Raw genomic sequence first — 21,462 nt, forward strand, 5'->3', positions numbered from 1 at the left:
GACATGGACAAACAATCATTAAATGCAATGAGATAACTTGATCCAACAATAATCACAAGAGTCGCGTCATGTACCACCTATAAAGACAAGTTCACTATAACACTCATGTGAGCACGTACACGCACATACAACTTCGGCGCAGGCGCACACACATGCACATATATTTAGACATCCCATTCCATATATAATTTGCACTTTCTCTCATCAATAAGATGATGAAACATCTCATACAATGTTTTGGTGAAACAATATCTTAAATTTATTCAAAATTTTAGCAACAATCAATACAACATCCAAACCACACAAACTTTTGACATTACTTGTCTTTACTATGATACAATATAGTGACCTAACCATTATAAGTTGGATAATGAACAAGATCCAATAAATAGAAATATACGATTTTACTTGTCCTTACAGCTGTGAAAATGAACTAACATCTATCAATTTGATAATGAACAAGACTCGATAAATAAAAACAAATGGTATCACTCGTTCTTACTACTATGATGACGGCCTAACATTATCAATCGAACAATGAACAAGACTCGATAAATAGAAGCCTATGATATTACTCGTCCTTACTACCCTAACCTTATCGGTCAAGTAACAAACTAATAAGGAAAACGAATATTAGTACTCAAACGAGAACCCATGTCAATTAGTAAATCACCCATATACCCTAACAATCCCATGTACCAATCCTATGTACTGCACTTTTAATCAATGGTGTGATCACCCTTTTTCTAAGAAACAAGGCCCACATATGAACACGAAATCTCACAATTGCCCAAACCCCAAATAAAAGACCTTATTTCTTCTCTCTTTTCTCTCTCTCGAACCAGCTTCTGCTGATCTCATTCTTCATCACTCTCTCTCTTCTTTCTCTCTCTACAATTACCCGCGCAGGTTCCAATTTCACCATGACCGTCATGATGTCCGCTCCCATTGACGTACGTCTTTCCCTAACACTCATGAACGATTTTCTTTCCTCCTTCACTTTCAGGGTTTTCGTTTTCGTTTCAATTTTTTTTTTTGATGTTTTTGATCTGAAATAGTGAATTTTTCATCGCAATTTTCCGTTTTCGTGTTTCAATTTTTAGGGCTTTAGTAATTGGTACTATGGTGGATCCAAACTAGGGTGTGAATTTCTGATTGATTTTTTTTTTTGTTTTGTTTGTGTAGCAGCAAGAGGATGAAGAAGTGCTCGTGCCACACGCTGATTTGCCTGAGAACAACAATCATCAGCCTATGGAAGGTAGTTATTGTTTTCTGCTTTTTTTGATCCATGTGAAAAATTTCCTTTTTCTTTAATCAAGAACTGTTTTTTACTGTTTTCTCAGCTTTTGTTTGATGTAATTGAATTGCTTCAAAAGATCCCATTCCCCGGTGTTACAACATAGTGTTTTGATTGCGAGGACATTTTATGTGGAATCAGGGTTGGAACCTGGGTCACCGCATTTCATCTGCTTGTATGCGTTAATGCATTGGCCACTAGGCCAATATAGCAACAACAATAAACAACCAAGCCTTATCCCACTAAGTGGGGCCGTCTACATATCAAATTACGCTATAGTGTTTAATCATAGACCATATTTTGATCCAACTCATTAATTTTTAAATCTTTCCTAATAGTTTCCTAATAGCAAAATAAAAAAAGAATTGCTTGAAAAGTTGTTTATGCGTTATTGCTTGATTTTAAAAAATAATACAGAGGGGAGGGTGTTTGAGGTGTGCGAAAACTTGGCTTTGGAATTGTAATTTGCGGGTTTCATGGTATCACATTTTGAATGAAGAAAAATTCTTCAGTGAAGGTGCTTTTGGATCAATTTTAACACAAAATCAGCTTGTTGGTTAAGGTTTACCGAATATCTTAAGTCCAAACTAATGTCCAGTTGTTGATTGTTTTGCATTTTGGAATTTGTCGAATTTCAATGTTTCTGTTGATTGTGTAATTAATTATATTGCCTGTCTGTTTAGTCATACTATATTGTAAGCTATTGGACGGTGTAGTTAAGTTTTATGATAATTGCAAACATGATGGGTAATTGTTCATTTGTTTGTTGTGATGATCATTAGTTGTAGCTCAACCTGAAACTGCCAATACTGTGGAGAGCCAGCCTGTCCCGGATCCTCCGCAAACCAGATTCACATGGAGAATTGACAATTTTACTAGGCTGAATACAAAAAAGCTCTATTCAGAAGTATTCGTTGTTGGTGCTTATAAATGGTATTTTTTTTTAGAGATTTAGTAAATTGGTTAACAATTTTCATTTTTAAATATGCTCTGCTATGTTTACTCAATTTCACTGACTACCTCTTTTTAACTTTGTTGTATACCTGATAGGCGTGTGCTTATTTTCCCAAAAGGAAACAATGTGGACTATTTGTCCATGTATTTGGATGTCGCGGATTCAACTAGTTTGCCCTATGGTTGGAGTAGATATGCACAGTTTAGCTTGGCAATTGTTAATCAAATCCATAATAAGTTCACTGTGAGAAAAGGTAGCCCTTTCAATTTGATCTTCACACTTGTTACGTAATGGCATTGACTAGTCATTACAGTAAAAAATTGCTGGAATTAAAAGAAGAATTTTGCAAGATGTATATGTCATTATGTAGCAGTTAATGATGCAAGATCATTTGATACTCAAATAATCTATTATAATAAATCATCTGAAATCTTCACACACTAATTATTCTGCATTTCTTAATTTTTTTTCGGCATTTGGCCCTTGTGTTTGGAATTCATTATAGGTTCACAGCATTTTCGTTAACCATTGGTTCCAATCGCTTGCACCATGTTTTGAAATTAGGTGGATGAGTTTTATTATCTATTTCTGCCAATGACCTTGTTAGTGTTACCCATATGAAATTTTAAGAAACAGGAAGTGGAAATCTCGATTTTTTATTAAGCCATTGTTCTTGTTGCTTAATTTACTTATGTTATGCAGACACACAACATCAATTTAATGCACGAGAAAGTGATTGGGGTTTCACATCTTTCATGCCTCTTGGTGAATTGTATGATCCTAGTAGAGGGTATCTCGTGAATGATACTCTAATAATTGAAGCTGAGGTTCTTGTTCGTAAGATTGTTGATTACTGGAATTATGACTCAAAGAAAGAGACCGGCTATGTTGGGCTCAAGAACCAAGGAGCTACCTGTTATATGAATTCTCTACTTCAAACTTTGTACCATATTCCTTATTTTAGGAAGGTAAGAACTGTTATTTTGTTTTGCCTGAATCCATTTGTCTGATTGAAAAGTGCTGAAGTTGATTCTTGGATATCACATCCAGGCTGTGTACCATATGCCAACAACTGAAAATGATATGCCCTCGGGAAGCATCCCTTTGGCTCTGCAAAGTTTATTCTACAAGCTCCAATATAGTGACACCAGCGTTGCAACAAAGGAGCTGACAAAATCTTTTGGATGGGATACATATGATTCTTTCATGCAGCATGATGTTCAAGAACTAAATCGGGTCCTCTGTGAAAAACTTGAAGACAAAATGAAGGTTTTAGAAAGACCTTCGGTATTTTTGCTTATGCTCTTTGCGATGAATGACAGCATCAAATGTTTATGGTTTATTTTCTTCGTTGTTAGGGAACCGTTGTTGAGGGAACTATACAAAAGCTATTTGAAGGACACCATATGAACTACATAGAGTGCATCAATGTGGACTACAAATCAACTAGAAAGGAGTCATTTTATGGTACTTTCTCTTGCAATGTAAATTCAAACATTTGTTTAGTCTTGCCTTTTCACAGGATACTAATTTAATTTTATGCATGCTAGACCTTCAGCTTGATGTCAAAGGCTGTCGCGATGTTTATGCTTCCTTTGACAAGTATGTTGAAGTTGAACGTCTTGAGGGGGATAACAAATATCACGCAGAACAGTATGGTTTGCAGGTTAGTGGTAGTTGGTAAAAGCTGAAGTGGTTTATAACAAACTTCTAGTGTAATTTAGAGAAGTTAATGTCTGTTTTCTTGTGTTTTTATTTTTGTTATGGAATCAGCCATTGGATGGCTTTAAATGCTATGACCGACTGGCTGTCAATGCTATTGTGACCGATTTTTTTTTTTTGGGAAATGCTAAAGATTGCCCTTAGGGCATATTGGTTAAGAAAGCAAAAATAGAAATATTATGTTGGGAAATGATGAAAAGTGGAGAATTAAACTTTTTAAAAGTTAAAAAGTTGTTATTTTCAATGCAAAACTACTATTTTTGGTTTCCTTAAGAAGTGCCCTAAGGGCACTTGTTAGCAAAACCCTTTTTTTGTTTTTTTTGCCTTTTTAGAGTTATAATAATGAGTTGTATGATTTAATTTATTTAAACTTAGCTCCCTGGCATCGAATGTTATTATCTTACTCAGTAGGAATTTATTTGTGTAGATGTTTATTTCCTTTTAACAACAGTGTTATTTCTCTAAATCGCTTGTTGTATTTGTCAGAATGCCAACATCTAAGTTTTTGCATTTTTATTTAGTTTGGTTCACAAACTAATGTACATATTACTGGTCCCATCGTTTCAGGATGCTAAGAAGGGTGTCCTATTTATTGATTTTCCTCCTGTCCTTCAGCTTCAGCTCAAACGATTTGAATATGACTTTATGCGGGATACCATGGTTAAGGTTGGTAGTACTATCAATATATTATTTTGTATGCTCTCTTGGTATTTGTTTGTCAGTATGCAAGGAAGTTAGTAGTGTATTTCTATTTAGAAATTTCACTACTCAGTGCACTGAAATTGAGTTCAATTGGCATAACTGTTAAATTTCACTACTCAGTGCACTGAAATTGAGTAAGATACATCTAGTGTGCTCCAGCTCTGCTGTAAAAGGCCTATGAAGATTTGACATGTATATAGTCGTTGGGAAATACTCCCTCCATTTCAAAATGAGTGTCGTTTAAGGTTTTTACACACAGATTAAGAAATGTAATAATGATGTAAAAAGACATGACAATTTTACTAAACTAGCCTTATTTACTATTGGTGTAATGCTTTGAAACTAGTGTACACTTAATTAATTAGAGGGTACAATTGGAAGTAAAATAATAATTCAACATTGAAAAGCGCAAGTGACATTCATTTTGAAACAAATATTTTTGGCTAAAACGACACTCATTTTGAAACGGAGGGAGTAACTTGTATGGTTGGTGTTGATGGTATTACAAGACTTTTGCTTGCCCAGTGCTTGAGCATTTTTGTTGGATCATTAAGTATAACATCCTACGTTAGCAAACATCTTTAAGTGTAACATGCTACGTAAGCAAACAACCAAGTGGAAATCTAAGAGCATTGTTTGTTAATCTATACTTTCTTTTTTTGTGGGGGGGTGGGGGGGGGGGGGGGGGGGGGGGGGGGGTGTTTGTATTTATGCATATACTTCCATTATTTGAAAGCATTAGACAGAAGGAATTTTTTTTGAAAGAGTGAGCTCAGGGATTTGCAGTTATCACAAGTTTCTGTTGATTTTCTTTCATTTTTTTTGGAGTGTTGGCGCTCCTTTTTAACTCATTCATCCTCTTTATGCCCTTACTATGTAGATTAATGACCGTTATGAGTTTCCCTCACAACTTGATCTTGATCGCGGGAATGGAAAATATCTATCACCTGATGCTGACAGGAGTGTCCGCAATCTTTACACACTTCACAGGTAATTAAAAGTTAGTTTCTGCAGTATAGTTACAGATTGCATGCATGGCTTTGATTGTGTGGCCATTACCTTTCTAATTTTATAGATACTTCAGCCCTTCATAATCGGTGTTATTTTGTGATTTTTTATTTGATGGTGGGTGTTTGGGGTGCATAATTCTCGATTTTATCTTTGATTAATATAATGCGTGATATCATTTGCATTTACTGTACCAATTTTATAAGCTGTTATTGCTGTAAATGTTGGCAGAGTTTTCTCCGCATACACTTGTATGTATTTTAATTAGTTAATGCTTTTTAGATTAGAATACAATGAACTGTGGTTGTACTAAACATTCTCATTAAGAAGCCCTTATGGCTTTATATGTTGGCTATGGTTTCTCCCCATGCACTTTTATCTGTTACAGTTGGTGCTTTTTATATCTGGAAGGAATAGTTTGTGTTTATACATTAGTTCATCTTTTTATCACAACACGGTTGCATTTTATAAAAGATGTTCGTGAGCGTTATGAAGAACGTGCGGAAGTAACTTTGATATGCTTCCCCTTAAAGATATCATGCAGTATCATTAGAAGAAAAAATTGTTTAATTTAAAAGAAATAAGAGAATAAAGGAAACAAAAGATGAAGGGGAAAAGTGGTCTGAGGACATAGTTTGTAGGCTAGAATGAATATTTTTTTTTGAATGTATGCTAGTTTGCACAAAGCGTTTAATAAGATAAGAACTAACGATAGAGGAAGCTTCCTAATCAAATCAAATAGGAGAAGATATTTTCTTTTTCATTTTTGACAACAGAAGGTATTTTCTTAATAGTATGAATAGCGAGAATTGGACAAATAATATTATAATAAAGCTATTGTTGATTGATTACTTCAACAAGAATAATAACAAAAACATTTTACCACTATGTGAGGTCAACTATATGGATCAAGTGGTGCATCATGTTGTTAAACCTTAGTTTTCAGCAAGTCCATGTCCATGTAATCCATAGCAGCTGCTGTAGCGGCCCTAGGCGCTACACAACCCCACTGCATTGCTGTTTTGAGCAGGGTTGCAGTTGTCAAATAGTTGTTCCCTGTGTTTATTATGGATTTTTTTGGTCATTTCACCCTAAAATTCTGAACGACAACAAATTAGGGCTCTCGTGTCTTCTCATTTTTGCTCCTCCAACACAGCTTTGTCTACCCTCTTGCACCCTTAACAGCTTCATATTCCCTCCTTGCCTTGTGCACTTTCTAGTGGTCCTTTCTGCGACTTTTCTACGACCATCCTCTAACAACAATCAGTAGGCAGTAAAACACAATGAGGAACCAAGCTTCCCCTCCCTCTAGCCATTCAATTTAAGAATCACTTGTTGTATTTATTGTAAATGCACAGATTCTTAATTTCATGCGTTGGAGGCTAAAACTTATTTGCTTCATATATGTGAGCACTGGTAACAATGAACTTTGATTATTAGTTATGATCAAGTCTTTAAATATGCGTATTCTTCTATTTTCGAGCTTTTATAAGTGTATGGTATAAATTTCTTGTATTGTTTCCCTAAACAACGAAGTAGTGGTCTTATCGCTACCCGCTATACTGCTATAGCATTTTCGGGGTTGCTTGCTACGGCCGGCTATGCACCAGAGATTGAAGTCTTTTTAATGATCCATTTCCTCCAATAGACTGGTAAATGAAGAATGGTAAATGAAGACCAATTGGTCCATCCTTAAACCCATTAGAGCTCATTCGGGATACCATTCTCATGAAACCACCTATGGAGGTCTGCAACTCAGTGTGATTAACTGTGGTAGGAGCAGCGTGATGGGCTGTGGCTTTCAAATGTGGATTGTTAAGATGCTTTCAATGTGTTGCTTTAATTGGAAACAAACAACTGGTATTGATGAATTGATCATGTTAGGGCCGACCTTGGGACTGGGAACTGTGGATTATGATTTATGAAGCAGATGTTCAGAGATTAACACCTGGATCCTCCAATCATATGAGCTTGGAAGCGATGCTGGTGAGTCCCTGTCGCTTTGCTTCCTCCTCGTGGTTGCCAAACCCGAGTTGCTTTCCCTCCTGTAAAGATTGCCGAAACACCGTCAGAACACCAAGAATCATCATTGGAAGGGTTCTCTAATTTGCTCCAGAAGCATAGGTAAGATTTGGGATGTGACTCTTGGGGTATTGCACCCTGCATTCGGAGCTTTACCATACAGTAGAGTCAAAGGCCTTTTTGGGGGAGATGGGGCATGTGACAGTGATGTCAGAGAGAGGTGTAGGACCATTTGGGGTTGCAGAGTTCTAGGGCTTGCTGCACTTGAGGCTGCTATTTTATTTTATTTTTTAATGTTATCATTTTCTCTTTTGTCCTTAGTTGGATTGGTACCCTATGTAAAAGGTGTACCGTAACACTGGCATTTGCTTTGTAATTACATCAAAAACAAAGTATAGAAATAAGGGAGTTAACCCTCAGTAAAATCTTCTTGTTGATCACTTGGGATCCATTTATTTGAGGGAAATGTTGTTTTGCATGGAAATCAGTTCATGAAGTTGTATGAGTTGATGTGATTGACTTTGACCGAATTCATGTAGTTGGAGTATGCAGTTACATCAAAATACTTTTCTTTGATTATCCATGTATTATTTAGTGTGCATTCTTTTCTCTTTGTAGTCAACTTGGTAAAATATTTCTCATGCTAAAATAGTAGCTTTGTTCTTTAATTAATGAAATGCATGGGAGTTATAAATTCGTATTTATCTATGTTGCTAAAGGCCATCACTATGCAGTTAGTTTAATGCATATTTGGTCGTTGATGTTTTCTTTTGTAACAAATTTTAATTTATTTTTTTCTGCAGTGTTTTGGTTCACAGTGGGGGCGTGCATGGTGGGCATTATTATGCTTTTATCAGGCCAACTCTCTCTGAACAGTGGTACGTATAATAGTCTTAAGAGATCAGTACTGTTCACTGCTATTTAGTTGCTCTTGGTGAATACAGTTTGTTTAAAGATCCCAAGTCATGTTACAAGCATCTATTTATTTATATGCACAGCACAATCATTCAGCAGCTGCGGTACCTATTATGTTTCAAGGCTACATAATGGCCTCATGAAAGTTTCAGACTTAGATGTTAATAGTCATTCAGTGTTGAAATGAATCACCAATTAGGATGGTTGTGTGTCTCTCAGATTGTCAAATAATGCTAAAATATCATCTAAAGGCTGTTATGTTTTATGCTTATCAGTTGACTTTTTTTCCATGTGTGCTACGCTTCTACTGACATATCAAGTTGTAATAGGAGATTAGTTGCATGAACCATATGGTAGGTAATATTAGAAATCAGACCGTTGTAGTGGTAGACAATTGCAAAGGACGCATCTGTTCCTTGGTATTTTTTTGTTAGATTAGCATAATTCCAATAATTTTTGTATTTGAACATGACTACCATGCAACATACTTGAAGGAGCTTTGTCTTCTTCCTTCTGTTTTGGATTGCCTTTTTGGTTCTGTCTGTCCCTGTTTATCACTGTATTTGATATGGGACTGTTATCAGGTACAAATTCGATGATGAGAGGGTGACGAAAGAAGACAATAAGCGGGCACTAGAGGAGCAATATGGTGGCGAGGAAGAGGTAATTGCTTCATTTCCATTGCCATCACATTTTATCCTTTTTACATCTTGTCTGCTATTGATTGATCCACTTGTGCTTCAACAGTTACCGCAAACAAATCCTGGGTTCAATAACCCACCATTTAAATTCACCAAATATTCAAATGCTTATATGCTGGTATATATACGTGAAAGTGACAAGGACAAAATCATATGCAATGTGGATGAGAAAGACATTGCTGAACATTTAAGGGTAAGCATACATCTTATCTACTTTTAGTACTCAGAATGAAGCCAAGCTAAATAGAAACATGTTTTATGTTTGTCTTGTACTTGTAAGTCTAACATTCAAAACCAATTCATGTGTTGTTTTACTAGAGAACTATTTACATCTTGGATTCTAAGTTTGCTTTGAAATGAGAAGTGCAGCATAATTATAAACCTTGAGCCAAAATTAAGCCTAGTTCCATCTGCCGCTGTCCCATACTTTTTATTGTTGTTTCTTTCTTTACTTTATTATGAAGATCTGACATGACTTTTTGTAATGGACGATGCAGGAGAGGTTGAAGAAAGAACAAGAAGAAAAAGAGCACAAAAAGAAAGAAAAGGCTGAGGCCCATCTTTATACAATTATAAAGGTTCGTAGTTCCGGAGCTTGGTTTTTTGGGAATCAATTGAATTGGGCATTATGTCTTTTATACCAGAATTTACACAATCAAATTGCATTTTGTATTACTGATAGTATGATATTTTTTAGGTGGCACGAGACGAAGACATTGAAGGGCAGATGGGAAAGGATATCTACTTTGATCTTGTAGATCACGACAAAGTGAGAAGTTTCCGTGTACAAAAGCAGACACCTTTTAATGTTTTCAAGGTATCACCATCAATCATCCTTGTTCTTAATGGTCTGGTTTTGATAATTTTTTATTGGACAAATTGTGACACAGGGCTGACTATTTTTTCACTGAATCATGAAATTTGAAACTTGCATTTCTTTACTTGGAAGATATCGGAGAACTTTACTTGGAAGATATCGAAGACAAATTGAAACTTTATTCTTTAAAGCATTCAGTTATCGGAGAACTTTTATTTTTACAACAATAATAAAATTTGAAACTTACATTTCTTTACTTGGAAGATAATAAAAATGTCTCGCAAATGAATTTGATCTGACATCTTTCATCGTAACAATGTTTACGATGAGATGTCTGCTTAGTTTATTTTAGCGCTTTTGTTTAAAAGCTATATTTTACAGGTTTGATATTTGTTGCATAATCTGTTATTTTCAGGAAGAGGTTGCAAAAGAGTTTGGTATACCAGTTCAATTCCAGCGCTTTTGGCTATGGGCTAAGCGTCAAAACCATACTTATCGGCCTAATAGACCGCTGACACACATTGAGGAAACACAAACTGTAAATTTTCTTGCTTCCTTGGAGATTCTCCTTATTGTGTTCCCCATCTTTGCTCTCACTACCTTTTTTCTGACAGTTGGGTTTCATGATTCAAGGGAGATATGATCTGTAAAATTTTAAGCTCCTACTATGACATGGAAACACCTTTATGTTTTTTTTTTTTTTTTTTTACTATAGCTTCAAATCATCTAATGTCAGCCTTCTAGTTACACAGTTAGATTCCATATATTGGGATGGATATATAGTCAACACTTTGTGGGGTCTCTGTTGTCTTTTATTTATTATTCCATCTTTAGCTCACTGTTTTGTACTTCAAAATTAAGAAATGCAACTTGTTTAAGTATTTTCCATATCCTTTTGGGCCTTTGGTTTGTATTTCTTGTTCTGAGAGTGCTCCGATGTTGGCAGGTCGGACAATTGAGAGAAGTGTCAAACAAGGTTCATAATGCAGAACTGAAGTTGTTTTTGGAAGTGGAGAAGGGGATGGTAACATTTATTGTGGAAATTGTTTACTTTTTAATAGCACAAAACATTATTATCCAAACACAATCTTTTGAAAATCTGTATTTTTGTGTAGGATTTATGTCCCATTGCACCACCTGACAAGACAAAGGACGATATATTACTTTTCTTTAAGCTATATGATCCTGAAAAAGAGGAGCTTCGGTACTGAGTAATTTATTTGTTTTAACATATTGTGTGTGTAGAACCTGGATTGACACATGGTTTGTTTCCTTGTAATGGCAGCTTTGTTGGAAGGCTCTTTGTGAAGTGTACTGGCAAGCCATCAGAAATCTTAACAAGGCTAAATGAAATGGCTGGTTATGTTCCTGAAGAAGATATTGTACTTTACGAGGTTGGTTTGTATGTTTTCCTTTAATTCAGTCATGATATATGTAGATTTAAAGGAGCATTCGATTGCGTATGCTTGAAATTACAAAAATCTGATTTTCTATATCTAGTTTTGTGGGGTGCTATTCAAGCTTAGTAGGTCATTTCTTGTTTAATAGTAATCACTAGTGCGATAACTTCATTTCTTTAAGGAACTGCAAAATTCCCGATTAGAGCCTAATATTACCTTTAACTATTCTTTGTCTCTTCCCGTTCTATGTTCTTCTGTTTTCGGAATCATGAAATCTTCAAGCTTTTAACTTGTCATTTTCCTAATTAACTGTAAAAGTATGTTTTCTATTATATGTTATGGATTTATCAGTTGGAAAGTGACTGGCATCAACTAGATCCTTACCTCTTTTTAACCTTTGGCCACATGTGCAGTATATATTTGTTAGTTCTAAGGATGAATTAAGTCCAATATAAAAACCTAATATGGTATCAGAGCCTTGCTGTTCAGGCCACCCGCCAAATTCTTTATGCTCCAAGCTAGTAGTGCTGGGTGCGAGAGGATGTATAGGGAAATACCCCAAGCCCCACACTGAAAAGAGATATAGGCATGTGATGAGTTTATAAATAGAGACACTCTCTTACCTCACAAGCCAGTTTTGTAAAGGCTGAGTTAGGCCCAACCCAAATTCTAAGATGATATCATAGCCTATCCAAAATCCCTTGGGCTACCTGTTATTGGGCCACTCGGGTTACGCTTCTTAGGTGTAAGGGGTGTGTGTTAGGAGTTCCACATTGAATAAGACCTGAAAATGACTTTAAAAGTGGTAGACATTTCTCACTCTACAAGTAGGTTTTGTAAGGATAAGTTAGACACAACAAAAATTCTAACAATATTTTCTACCAGTGTTGTTAAATAGCGGCTATGGTGGCGCTATAAATATCGCTATTGCATTGCAGAATTTGAACAAATCGCATTTGTTCCACAATACGTTATTTAGCACAAAATATTGTGAAATAGAGGCTATATCGGCGCTATAGTACTGTTGCGTAGCAAAATTTGAACAAACCACTATTTTCCGGGATTCGCAATTGACAACACTGTTTTCTACACTATGTTCTATTTATGTGTTTTAATCATTACATTTACTGTGGTGGCTTTAGTGCATCATAGTAGATTGAGTGTGTCATGTTCCATAGTAAAGTAGTTATTGGAGTGCATCTCTTGTTTATGATCCGAGAAACTTTGTTCCTAGGAGTTGCAAAATTAGTGAATTGACCAAGCCTTGTTTTGTGCAGGAGATTAAGTTTGAGCCAAATGTCATGTGCGAACCTATTGATAAGAAAGTAACATTTCGAGCAAGCCAGGTATGTTCATAATTGATGGTGAAAAGGGTATTTGATTCTGTTTTTGAAAAATATTCCTGGAAATCTTGACAATAGCATTAATGGGAATGATGATTGCTATGTCTGGTTGGTCAAAAACCTTTTGGATGGGGACTGACGCTTACTAATTGGTGTGGTCGGATTCTCAGTGATTAGCTTTGGTCAACTTCTGACAGAGGCAGAGCGTGGTAAAATTCTGTTGACAAGTGGCAGTTGCCATGGTTGGCCGAAGGCTGACCACTGTCAATTACACTTGGTAATGCCGCTTATGGAAATAATGTGGCGGTGGGATGGTAGTAACTTAATGACATGATGGATATAAGGCTAAGTAGTTTACGCAACTCATGAATTAAAAGTACTCCCCTGCCTTGAGAATAGTCCAAACCCACCTTTGAAATGACATTGTGGGCATATTTGGAAAAAATGTTCCAGAAACATTTTAGATTGGGAATATATTTGGAGGGGTTTTGCCAGACATGAGAATCCAAATTCCCATGTAAAGATTCCCAGGATTGAAAAAATAATACATGAACCAAATTCTCCAATTGGGTTACTGTATCTTCTATTCACACATTGACTGTATTCTTTATTTGTAGCTGGAGGATGGAGATATTGTATGCTTTCAGAAAGCTCCCTTAGCAGATAATGAGGAACAAGTTCGCTATCCAGATGTGCCCTCATATTTAGAATATGTTCATAACCGCCAGGTACTTTCATTTTTTGGCTGTACTAAATGCAGTTTATTTGGTTTTAGGTGATGTGGATATGAAACCTTCCAGGATTTATACTCGGTACCTTTGCTGACTATCACTGCGCACAGGCTTGTGCATACACAAGCTATCTTGAAGTTCATTATGTTCATATTTTAAGAATTAACAGCTGAAATCTCTTGTCAAAATCTGTTATACTCTTAGGTGGTTCATTTTCGATCATTGGACAGACCCAAGGAAGATGACTTTTCTTTGGAGATGTAAGCATCTTGAAATTTTGGAACAAAATTATTATATTTCATACTATGGAACTATTTTACGAGATAGCTGGTGTAAGAATTCATATGCTATTATGCTTAACCTTCCATCGTTATTCATATTCTAGGTCAAGGCTTTATACATATGATGATGTGGTGGAGAGAGTAGCTCAACAACTTGGCTTGGATGATCCATCCAAAATACGTCTTACCCCTCACAACTGCTACTCTCAACAACCGAAACCCCAGCCTATTAAGCACCGAGGGGTGGATCATTTGTCCGATATGCTAGTTCATTACAATCAGGTATTAATTGTTGAATACTTCTTAATATTTGTTCTTGAAAAATATTACATCTTATTTTTTTCTTCAACATCAGACATCAGATATATTATATTATGAAGTGCTCGACATTCCTCTACCCGAATTACAAGGCTTGAAAACTCTGAAAGTTGCATTTCATCATGCCATCAAGGACGAGGTGAGTATGGTAACCTTAGTCTTATCTATTTTCATCTATACTTTTCTGATTACCCCTTATTATATTTCTTTACATTGTTAAATCAGGTGGTTAGTCACACTATCAGACTCCCAAAGCAGAGCACTGTTGGAGATGTCCTTGATGATCTTAAAACCAAGGTGAACTTGTTAAGCTTTGATTCATTAACCGGTTACATTTCATGTGCAGACACTACTCTTGCACCATATTATGGCTACAGGTCACAACTGCAAAAAACTAGTACGCATGGCTTCATCTGACTTACGAAGAAAAAAATAGTAGTCACTTAGGTGAAGCCATTTTTTGCATGTTTTGAGCAGCAGCGACTTCAATGTTGACTAAATTCTATTTTTTCAATAAATTGTCAGCTGTTCCCCAACATTAGTTTTTCAAATGAAACTACAGAATAATTCTGTATCATGCTCACTTTTTACTATTGTTGCTCAGGTGGAGTTATCTCATCCTGATGCTGAGTTAAGGTTGCTTGAAGTCTTCTATCACAAGATATACAAGGTATTTAGTTACCTCTTTGTTAATGATTACTCAATTTGTTATACTTTTTGTTATTGTTGCTAACAAAATTATCTGTAAATCGTAGTTAATTTACTAAAATGTATTCAATTACGATTCTTTAATTGCATACGTTGCTGTCTTTCTGGTTTGACTCTTAAACAATTTTTTTTTTTTTTTTTTCGAGAGATTTTTATTATTATTATTTACACTTATCACTTCCTGCCAATCTGCGTGTGCAGGTGTTTCCATCCAATGAAAAGATTGAAAATATTAATGATCAATACTGGACATTGCGAGCAGAGGAGGTAGAAATCTATTCCTATAAGTGGGGTTTGAAACCTTTAGAGTATTGATGTATTTCTTCTTTTATTTGCTCCAATAGTAACACTGTCAGACTATTCTCTGGATATATAATTAGATACTATTTTTAATGAGTGATGATATTTTGACATCCATTTGATGACAACTTTGTTGACAACCTTGTTTTTCTCACTTCTTATTGGTCAAAAACAATGGAGAGAGAAAAAGGAAGAGAGATGATAACAACATCATGTGAGTATGAGAGAGAAAGTTGTCCAAAAGTTGTTAAAAAGTGGTTGTCAAAATATCATTTCTCATTTTTAATTGTTTGGTTTCTCTTGCAAATTAAATGGAAATTTTTTGTGGTTTTGTTCAAATTTCAGATTCCAGAAGAAGAGAAAAACATTGGTCCACAGGATCGTCTAATCCACGTGTACCATTTTACTAAAGACACTGCTCAAAATCAAATGGTAAATAGTTTTAATTGACTCCTTTTATTTGTATATTTTTAATTTTTTTTCATATCTCTGTTATTACAACAACAACAACAACAACGCCTTATCCCACTAAGTGGGGTCGGCTACATGGATCAAATGCCGCCATAATGTTCTATCCAAGACCATACTTGGATCCAACTCATTGACCTCTAAATCTTTTCTAATGGTTTCTCTAATAGTTTTCTTAGGTCTTCCTCTACCTCTTTTAACCTGACTCTCCTCCATTTGATCTACTCTTCTTACCACGGCGTCTACGGGCCTTCTCTCTACATGTCCAAACCATCTAAGCCTATTTTCTACCAACTTTTCTACTATAGGTGCTACCCCCACTCTCTCTCTAATGATGTCATTCCTAATCCTATCATGTCTAGTCTTACCACTCATCCAACGCAACATCCTCATCTCCGCTACGCTTACTTTACTCTCGTGTTGGCTCTTAATCGCCCAACACTCCGTACCATACAACATTGCCGGTCTGACTGCTGTCCGATAGAACTTTCCTTTCAGCTTAAGTGGTACTTTCTTATCGCACAAAACACCTGAGGCTCTTCTCCATTTCAACCACCCAGCTTGAATACGATGATGTACATCAGCTTCTATTTCTCCGTCATTTTGTACTATGGACCCAAGATATCTAAACCGTGTAACTTGGGGTATGATATGATCTCCAACTTTCACCTCTAAGGTAGACCCACTTCTCCTTTTACTGAAGTTACATTCCATATATTCCGTCTTGTTTCTACTCAGGCGGAAACCGTACGCTTCTAAGGATTGCCTCCAAGTCTCTAGCCTCCCGTTTAACTCCTCCCTCGACTCACCAAGCAAGACTACATCATCTGCAAAAAGCATACATCTCGGTGCTAACTCTTGGATGTGTTCCGTCAGTACATCCAAAACTAAAGTAAAAAGATAAGGACTTAGGGTTGACCCTTGGTGCAGTCCTATTGTTATGGGAAAATCTCCGGTATCCCCATCCTGCGTCCTCACACTAGTCGAAGCCCCCTCATACATATCCTGGATAGCTCTAATATAGGCAATCCTCACCCCTTTCTTCTCCAGGGCTTTCCACAAAATCTCTCTAGGTACTCTATCATACGCCTTCTCCAAATCAATGAAAACTAAGTGCAAGTCTTTTTTATCCGTCCGATATCGCTCCATCACGCGTCGAAGTAAGTAGATCGCTTCCATAGTCGACCTCCCAGGCATAAAACCAAATTGGTTATCCGTAACGTGAGTCTCTTTTCTTAGTCTTCGCTCAATTACCCTTTCCCATAACTTCATGGTATGACTCATTAGCTTAATTCCCCTATAATTCGCGCAATCTTGTATATCCCCCTTGTTCTTATAGATTGGAATTAAGGTGCTTCTTCTCCACTCGTCCGGCATTTTCTTCGTCCTCATAATCTCGTTGAAAAGTTTTGTGAGCCACCCAATTCCTCTATCGCCAAGAGTTTTCCACACTTCAATAGGTATGTTGTCCGGCCCAACTGCCTTGCCATTACTCATCCTTTTCAACGCTTCTTTCACCTCGTGCTCCTGAATCCGACGATAATAGTTATAGTTTCGGTCCTCCTCTCTGATGTCTAACCTGTTAGAGTCTGGTAAGATCTCATATCCTTCATTAAATAAGTTGTGGAAATACTTCTTCCATCTATCCTTAATATCTCTCTCTTGCACCAAAACTATACCCTCTTCATCCTTAATACACTTCACTTGGTCCAGGTCTCTTGTCTTTCGTTCTCGTCCCTTCGCAAGCTTGTATATAGATTTCTCCCCCTCCTTGGTACCTAAAGATTGGTATAATCCTTCAAATGCTTGAGTTCTCGCTTCGCTCACCGCCTTCTTAGCCTCTTTCCTAGCTATCTTATATTTATCCCAAGTTTCGGCATTTTTACACTTAGACCAATCTCTAAAACAATCTCTCTTGATCCGAACTTTACTCTGAACACTGTCATTCCACCACCAAGATTCTTTACCCCTAGGTCCAAAACCTCTAGATTCTCCCAATGTCTCTTTTGCCACCTTCTTAATCTCTTGAGCCATCCTCTCCCACATATCATTAGCGCTTCCATGTGGTTGCCTGAAACCTCCCTCTAATATCTTGTGTTGGAATATCCTTTGTTTGTCACCCTTTAAATGCCACCACTTGATTCGCGGAGCCCCGCTACGGTCTCTTCTCTTTGCCCTCCTCTTAACCCTTACATCCATCACCATTACTCTATGTTGGGTAGTTAAGCCCTCTCCCGGTATGACTTTACAGTCTAAACAGATCTTCCTGTCTGTTTTCCTAATGAGAAAGAAATCGATCTGAGAACAAGAGGCCCCACTCTTGTAAGTGATGAGATGCTCCTCTCTTTTCCTAAAACACGTATTTGCTATTGTAAGATCAAAAGCCGATGAAAAATCTAAGATGGAATTTCCCTCCGCATTTACCTCCCCGAGACCATACCCCCCATGCACGCCCTCGAAACCTCTCGAAACCCTCCCTACATGCCCATTCAAATCCCCTCCTAGAAAAATCTTTTCTCCTAATGGAATATCCTGAATTAATCCTTCTAGCTCCTCCCAAAACTTTACTTTAAGGTGTTCTTCTAGTCCTACCTGAGGTGCATAAGCGCTAATTACGTTAAAGGTGTCTTGTTCCACTACACACTTTAAGGCTATAATCCGATCTCCTATCCTTTTAACATCCACAATATCTTTCTTCCACTCCTTATCCACAATGATGCCTACCCCATTTCTCGATCTAACTTCACCCGTGTACCAAAGCTTAAATCCTGAACTATCTAATTCTCTCGCCTTTTTCCCCACCCACTTAGTTTCTTGTAGGCACATAAAGTTAATCCTCCTCCTAGTCATAGTGTCTACTACTTCCATAGATTTACCCGTAAGAGTACCTATATTCCAAGTTCCAAAACGAATCCTACTCTCATGAACTAGCTTCTTTACCCGCACCCGTTCACGAAGATGTGGGAACCCTTGCTTATTTTTCACTACATCCAGGCGGCGATGCAGCGGCCCTTGCTCATTTGACACTGTACTCGAGCCATACAGCGCGTTGCTTCCGGGCAACGACCTAGCATTCACACTATTTCGTATTTGGTCCATGTCATAGAGATTCGACAAAGTTTTACGTTGGCTGTCGAGGCCTAACACAACCCTCTCCATTTTACCCGGGCTTGGGACCGGCCTTGGCAGGATTTTTCATATCTCTGTTATTCATGGTGATATTAATTGTGTATTTTGTTTTTCCCCTAAACGTTGCAGCAAATTCAAAACTTTGGGGATCCCTTTTTCTTGGTTATACACGAAGGTGAAACTCTATCTGAAATTAAAGTGCGAATACAGAAGAAACTTCAAGTTCCTGACGAAGAGTTTAGCAAGGTATTTCCTTACTTACCCTGGTTGTTATTTGTTACAGTTGTAGCTTTTGAAGTCATTTTATTTTGCTTGACGGTTTCACTCAACAAAAATTGATGTTATATTTGATTTCAATTTACCTAACAGTTTTATCATATTTCTTGTTTGGCCAGTGGAAGTTTGCTTTTCTATCACTTGGGCGTCCAGAGTACCTTCAGGATTCAGACATTGTATCCAGTCGTTTTCAGGTGCATTAATTGAAACTTAATTGTAATTATGTTTTTTCTCTTGCATGATATTCGTCATTAATTATGTGTTGAATGTTTATTACTTATTTTGTATCGTTCTGATAGAGGCGGGATGTTTATGGTGCTTGGGAGCAATATCTTGGCTTGGAGCATACTGACAATGCTCCTAAAAGATCATATGCTGTCAACCAGGTTCGTGATATTTCTAGCGAGTGCTAGATTTCTAAGTACATTATTTGAGTCTTTTTGGATGTATTTTGTCCACTTTGCTAATTCGTTTTGAGGTTGGAAAACTTGCTTTGTTTAATCTATTCAAAATACATGGATTTTGTTTTCAGAATCGTCACACGTTTGAGAAGCCAGTAAAAATTTATAATTAGGCGATCACAAAATGAGTTACTGCATGGGATGAATTCGGCATTGTTCTACACCCTTGGGATTGTAAACAAGGCGAAGATAGCAAAAGGCTACTCTGTATAGGCAACTAATTAAATTAGCAACTCAGATGGTGTCTGCAGTCTTTTAGTTATGTGGTATGTAATTCTTTCTGTCAATGGAGTAACATTATTATCAACACCTTCTGTATCTGCTGACCACGTCGCCTTGAACTTATTTATACTTCCATTTTCATATGGAGGTTTTTCAAATTGAGGTCATTGATCATTGTCATTGAACTGTATCAGTACATAAGATTTTTGGATTAGTGAGTGTATACAGGGTATAGTTGCTTGACTTTTGGTCATTTTATTTATTGCTTCTTGATTTTGTCTAGTTCCTAGTGTTGATTTAAGTGAGGGATGCATAATGGTGTAGCAAAGAAAACTTTTATGTAATGCAAAAAAGATTTGCCAGCTTCCATAAATCTCTGGCCTAATCTTACTACCATTTCATATTTCCTACTGTTTTTCTCTCTCCCAGTTATGAATAAAATAGGACAAAAAAAAGAGGTTTTTTTGTATAAAGCTGTAGTGAGCAATAAAGTTAAAAGCCAATAGGTTTGGATAAAAAGGGGGAGTGAAATGAACTCACATTTTTCTTTAATTTGAATGTGAATGTTCATGATTTTCTGGTCATTGGAGATTAAATTTAATAATTAATTAATGAGAAAAAGTAGAATACTACCAGCAAGAGAAATGATCAATCGTGGTCGATACAAGTTTACAGAGAGCATGTGCTGCTTTTTGTCCTATTTCGTAGTGCTCATGTAGAAGGCAGAAGAGGTTACATTATCTAGCAAAAAAAAGAAGAAGAATCTCACTTATATGTGGTAAACTGATATTATTCAAATAAAAACCAGAAAAAGTGTCTGCATAATCACACAAGCAAAATACAATTGCGATCCAAATGAAAGCAACCATGAATAGCTACGGGTTGACTTCCTGAACGACTTAATACCATTCTATAATATAAAATATAATATAAAATAAAAGCCATGGTGCAAGTTGTGGTTATGACATCTCTGCTGTTCTCAATTTAATTTCTAGTTTTGAGTTCCAAATTTCATTCCATGTATATGCGGCACACTGTCTGCAATGCAATTACCATTTTTCCAAATGTAGTTTGAACAAACAATAACATCTCCATCTATAATGTTAAATTTGGAGCTACATACCTCAGTTCGACCAATCAGGTTAAAACAACAAGCTGAGAATGCTGGCATGTGCTACTATCAGGCAGGTGCCCTTCAAAACCAACTCAGCGACACTTTTACCAAGTAATACATCTTGTCACAACATTATATCAATGAACTGCACTACTACAATATGTGCATGTATAAATTCTTTAATAAAATGAGGAAGTCACTGGTTGATATTTAACATATTCATAATTCCCTCAAAAAAAATTTAACATATTCATAATGTTATGCACGCATAACATTATAAAGAAATACAATAGATAATTTTCTCAGAATAAAAAAGAAACAAAAAATTTGAAAGGGCATATGCATGCTTTGCATGCATGCCCTTTTAATTTTTTTTTTTGTTGAGCAAATGCCCATTGCAAACACATTTCTAGTACATTTTTTAAATAATTTTATGGACTCAACAAACAAAAAAAAACTTTCAAGAACCAAATTGACTATCTAAATATAATTTAAGGATTAAACTAGCTAATAAAAGAGACATTTGTGGAGTGTTTGCAATTTCGATACATCTAAAGACTATGATGATACCA

The 21,462-nt window shown here is 36.4% G+C and overlaps 1 protein-coding gene across 4 annotated transcripts; it reads left to right on the top strand.

Annotated features, from left to right (window-relative positions):
* Positions 1–833: 833 nt before the first annotated feature.
* LOC146940513 (ubiquitin C-terminal hydrolase 13-like) lies at positions 834–20,179 on the top strand. 4 transcript variants are annotated; one of them, XM_085754209.1, is made up of 32 exons: positions 834–953; positions 1,186–1,258; positions 2,080–2,230; positions 2,348–2,505; positions 2,955–3,220; positions 3,303–3,521; positions 3,611–3,719; positions 3,803–3,918; positions 4,542–4,640; positions 5,557–5,666; positions 8,510–8,584; positions 9,206–9,284; positions 9,369–9,515; positions 9,820–9,900; positions 10,020–10,139; positions 10,555–10,677; positions 11,086–11,163; positions 11,255–11,343; positions 11,425–11,533; positions 12,817–12,885; positions 13,500–13,610; positions 13,818–13,873; positions 13,999–14,176; positions 14,250–14,351; positions 14,438–14,509; positions 14,817–14,882; positions 15,122–15,187; positions 15,566–15,652; positions 18,947–19,063; positions 19,213–19,287; positions 19,393–19,479; positions 19,626–20,179. In XM_085754209.1, exons 1-32 carry the CDS (start codon positions 924–926, stop codon positions 19,665–19,667), a joined length of 3,360 nt encoding a protein of 1,119 aa, XP_085610335.1. In that variant the 5' UTR covers positions 834–923; the 3' UTR covers positions 19,668–20,179. The 4 variants fall into 4 exon arrangements, with proteins under 4 accessions (XP_085610335.1, XP_085610336.1, XP_085610333.1 ...); XM_085754210.1 differs by having other exon boundaries at positions 1,189–1,258; XM_085754207.1 differs by having other exon boundaries at positions 9,206–9,515.
* The last annotated feature ends 1,283 nt before the right edge of the window (positions 20,180–21,462 follow it).

Source organism: Medicago sativa, chromosome 3, assembly GCF_051527215.1.
Source record: "Medicago sativa cultivar Bolivia chromosome 3, Bolivia_mono, whole genome shotgun sequence".
Classification (NCBI taxonomy): domain Eukaryota; kingdom Viridiplantae; phylum Streptophyta; class Magnoliopsida; order Fabales; family Fabaceae; genus Medicago; species Medicago sativa.

Bases quoted from the DNA above. Each gene is read 5' to 3' on its own strand.
- LOC146940513 (XM_085754207.1), top strand. From the start codon at position 924: ATGACCGTCATGATGTCCGCTCCCATTGAC. The intron at 3,221-3,302 runs GTAAGAACTGTT...TATCACATCCAG, and splicing joins ATATTCCTTATTTTAGGAAG to GCTGTGTACCATATGCCAAC. The intron at 13,611-13,817 runs GTACTTTCATTT...TTATACTCTTAG, and splicing joins AATATGTTCATAACCGCCAG to GTGGTTCATTTTCGATCATT.